The sequence below is a fragment of the Colobus angolensis genome, unplaced genomic scaffold, assembly GCF_000951035.1.
Source record: "Colobus angolensis palliatus isolate OR3802 unplaced genomic scaffold, Cang.pa_1.0 Scaffold471, whole genome shotgun sequence".
Taxonomy (NCBI): Eukaryota; Metazoa; Chordata; class Mammalia; order Primates; family Cercopithecidae; genus Colobus; species Colobus angolensis.
In genome coordinates this window covers 333,927-338,113 of record NW_012118166.1, presented here as the reverse complement: position 1 = coordinate 338,113, position 4,187 = coordinate 333,927, and the positions used below count along the sequence as shown (strand labels likewise).

The following is a 4,187-nucleotide window of genomic DNA, read 5'->3' as shown; positions in this document are numbered from 1 at the left end:
CGCCGCGCGGCCCAGAAACTGGCCCGGCTTGGAACGCACCCGGCTGGGGTCAGGCAGCGGCGTCCAGGGGATCTCGCCGCCGGGCCGACTCCTAGTAAATCCCACCTCAAGGAAACGCTGGTTCGGTTCTGGAGTTCAGTCTATGCGGGGAAGATAATAGAGCAGCAGCCAGGCAGCTCTCTGAACACTTTCAGGAAAAGATTACCCTTAAAAATAGCGTGCACTGTTCCGTGGAAGTTGCTACCCAGTTTCCTTCAGCCTAGATCCCCATAGTTGTGGGGCCTGGCTCTGTAGCCAGCGGCCCGTCACCTCCCAACCGGCCTGTATTTGTTTTAAAGACCAAGAGAGAAGGGGAACAAGTTTTGCAGATGCACCCGATTTGACCAGTAGACAAAGGCGGGTGCCGGGCTGTGTCTAAATGTACACACCAGCTCGGAGTTCGAACAGCCAAGGGGAGCTCAGGGCCTGTTTGCAAAGCCTTCTGGTAGTTTCTGTTTCCCTGCTGCCGGCGTCCTTCCTGAGGAACCTGGGCCTGTGCTCTGCTCCAGCTCTGTGGGTTTTTTTCCAGGCCCTCCTTGCTGTCCCCAGGCACACAGGCCCTCCTGAGGACAGCGGCAGCCCAGCCTCTGGCTCAGGCCAGCCCGACAAGGGCCTTATCGGTGCTGGGCTTCACCTGGGAACCCATGTTCAGAGGCTTCTGCAGGGAGTTGCTTGTGAGGGGAGGCAGTGGGGAGGACAAGTGAGGGCCAATCCTTGTGTTGTCCTGAAGGGCCCCACGGCCACTACTCCTGTGCCATCATGTGGGGGCTGCCCATGGCCTACACCCGTCCAGGTACCGCAGAATGTCCTTTCAAGAGCCCTGATCGGTTACTGAGCCAGGGTCCAAAGCGGGGGAGATTTGAGGAATGGGAAAGACATAAGATGAGTCCACCCTGGGTAGCTGCGTCTTGGGGTTATGTGTCTTACGGGGAGCGGAAGCTTGCCTGTGCCCTGAGGAAGGTGGGGAGACTCTTTCATGGGGCCATGATAGAGTGGGGCCCTGAGAGTCAGGGGAGTGAGGGCTCTGGGCCCTCGCCTCACTGAGGGGATTGGGTAACAGCCGAAGACCCAGCTAAAAGGGCAGCGGGTATGCCTTGAAATCACACGGGACTACCTGGTTTCACTTTGTTGGAGCCGGGAGCTGCTTTCATCAATCTGGGGAGGCTCTGCTAAGGGCGCATGTTAGGCACCCTGCTGCCGGCGGAAGCTGGGACCAAGAGGCCAAAAGTCAGCAAGGGCGAGGCCGGGTTTATGCAGTCCAAGGTTGCTGAAGGTGGGGTCTCCAGCGCTGGGCCAGCCATTTCTGCATCCAGGAACGGCCCAGGAGGCTCCCCTGCTGTGCTGAGCTCCCACTTGAGTTAGGGGCCTGCCCAGATTAGAGCAGCTAAGCCAGGAGAGATGGAGCCCAAGGGTTGGGATGACACAGCAGCCCCCAGAGGCTGGAGGGAGGGCCAAGCAGAGGGGCTGCTAGCCCCGGCAGGTTAAGGGGGGCTGCCTTCTACCAGCAGAGGTGACCTGAGGCCTCATCACCCCCAGGCGGATGTTCCCCACCTTCCAAGTGAAGCTCTTCGGCATGGATCCCATGGCCGACTATATGCTGCTCATGGACTTCGTGCCGGTGGATGATAAGCGCTACCGGTGAGCGAGCGGTTGTGAGTGTAAGGGACCTGGGAGGGCACCCTGGAAAGTGGCGGGTCTCTGCCTGGTGACCCAACTCCAAGGGTCGTCGGCACCATGAAACTCTTCAGGCACCTGCGATGCTGCCCGATCAACTCGTTCAACCTGCTCCCTCCTCTACTCCCATCTGACCCCAGACCAACAATCCCACTCCATGTGCTCTCAGAACCCGCCTCTGGGAGCCCCTTGAGCCGCAGGCTGCCGACAGCTCTTGCGCCCCTGGGCTGGTGTGGCCCTAGGGTAGTCAGTCAAGTACCCAGCCCCGGACTTCTTAAAGTCTCACTCTCCCAGGAGGCCAGCCTGAGTGCCTAGTTCCCTTCCCCCATCCCCAGGGAACTCTGGGTCCTGGAGCTGGGCCGGAAAGGTGGGGTGGCCGGGAGAGATTATGCAGGGCGGGCCTCAGCTGCCTGGACAATTAACAGCAATTAATAAGAGAATGAGCACTGCCCTGTGCCTGAGGCCCGGCAAGACCAAGTGTGGGCTCCCACCGCAGCGGCACCGGCTGGGAGGACCCGCATCCAGCGAAATGAGATGGTGGGAGCCCAGCCTCCCCGCTCAGTGCCCCACAGGGTATCCAGTTCCTTGATTGTTTTGAGTGTTGGGGTGGGTGGGAGTTCTGTGTTCAGTCCATAGTCCCCCTCGGAAAAGCTCCCAGCATGTGTGGCAGCAGAGGGTTCATTCAATCTCACAGGCAGGGAAACTTCTCAGAGGCATTTTTAGTGTTCATCCAGCACAGGGGTCAGGGCCCTCTGGGTTCACCTCCACATGCACAACCCTGCCCCGTGCCGCTCCAGGTACGCCTTCCACAGCTCCTCCTGGCTGGTGGCAGGAAAGGCTGACCCTGCCACGCCAGGCCGCGTGCACTACCACCCCGACTCGCCTGCCAAGGGCGCGCAGTGGATGAAGCAAATCGTGTCCTTTGACAAGCTCAAGCTGACCAACAACCTACTGGACGACAACGGCCACGTGAGCGACCGCCTCCCCAGGCTCCCGGTGTCCCACAAGCAAGGCCTCAGGCACCCGCCTGTCCCTAAGAGGCCTGTAGAGTCCCCAGGCCCTCGGCTGTCTCCAGGAGGCTCTGGGCTGCCCCCGAGGAGGCCCTTTAGAGTCCCTGCGAGGCCAGAGGCTGAGGCAGAGGTTGGGCAGCACTGGCGTGCCAATGACGAGAGCAGCCTCTGGTCAGGGGTCACACAGCCTAGTGGACCTGGGCCCTGGGAGAGGGGTCGCCCTCCTTCTCTCACCCTACTCCTGATTTTATGCGGGAAGCTTTTTTAATGGAAAGGATGGGGCCATGCAAGGGGGCTAGGGAAAGGCTTTATGGAGTCCAGGCCAGCGAGGCCGCTGGGCAGGCACCACAGAACCTAAACCCAGATCTTTTGCCGCTTGGAGCTCATTCCTGGCAGTTGCCAGTGGGTCACAGCCTCCTCTTGGCCCAGTGACCCAGCCTCATCTTGGATTTAAGGGTTTTGCCCAACTTATCCAGGAAACTCATTGCCAACTCAGACCTCAGCCCGTTTCCTGGCTCCCACCCCAAATCCTCAGCCCAGCCCCACCACTAGAGCTGATTCCCCACGTTGTCTTCCAGATTATTCTGAATTCCATGCACAGATACCAGCCCCGCTTCCATGTCGTCTATGTGGACCCGCGCAAAGATAGCGAGAAATATGCCGAGGAGAACTTTAAAACCTTTGTGTTTGAGGAGACGCGATTCACCGCAGTCACTGCCTACCAGAACCATCGGGTGAGGGCCTGCGGGGAGGACCTGAGCAGATTCAATGCCTCTGGGGAAGCGGGTGTAATTTTCCGTTGCCGTTTGGGGACAGTAGGTCCGCTTAGACCTGCAGGCTGTGGTCCCAGTGGAGCCCAACCCAACTGGAGCCCCACTCCCAAGGGCCTCAAGCAGCCCCCTCCCTCCAGAGGCTGGCTGGGCCAGCCTCCTATCAGCTTGACCTCCAGCGGCAACTGTCCTGAAAGTTTGTTTTCCGAACCATTCCGGAAACTCCCCATCAGGGGCCTGATCTGAGGTGTACCCAGATTCCTAGGGAACCCGCTCTGTTCCCCCCGCCCCGCGCTGCACAGGGAGGGGGGTGGTGACCACATTCTCGTCCCAGTCAGGGGCACAGGGTCTCCATCCCCATCCACTTGGGGCACACCAGAGAGGTTCCCTAGTGAGAGAGGAGGTTCAGACCCCCGCCCCCTGCAGGAGGGAGCACTGGCTCCGTAGAGGAGAGGCAGATGTGGGCTGGTTCTTGTCGGGGCAGCAGAGAGGCCCTTGGTGCTCTTCTCCTAACACTCCCCTATCCTCCGCCGAGGTCGGGTGGCCCAGGCTGCAGGGCTCCAGCGGCTTGCTCTCACCCACCTCCCTGCAGATCACGCAGCTCAAGATTGCCAGCAATCCCTTCGCCAAAGGCTTCCGGGACTGCGACCCTGAGGACTGGTGAGTGTCCTCCCCAGAGAGAGCGAGCGCTGGG

At 60.3% G+C, this 4,187-nt stretch overlaps 1 protein-coding gene across 1 annotated transcript in view; it reads left to right on the top strand.

Moving 5' to 3' along the window:
• The window catches only part of TBX1 (T-box 1), a 20,506-nt gene that overhangs the window by 3,175 nt on the left and 13,144 nt on the right, over nucleotides 1-4,187 (top strand). Inside the window, 4 exon segments of the mRNA XM_011958696.1 lie at nucleotides 1,576-1,677; nucleotides 2,511-2,682; nucleotides 3,302-3,457; nucleotides 4,086-4,153. Coding sequence (XP_011814086.1) covers nucleotides 1,576-1,677; nucleotides 2,511-2,682; nucleotides 3,302-3,457; nucleotides 4,086-4,153 — 498 coding nt within the window.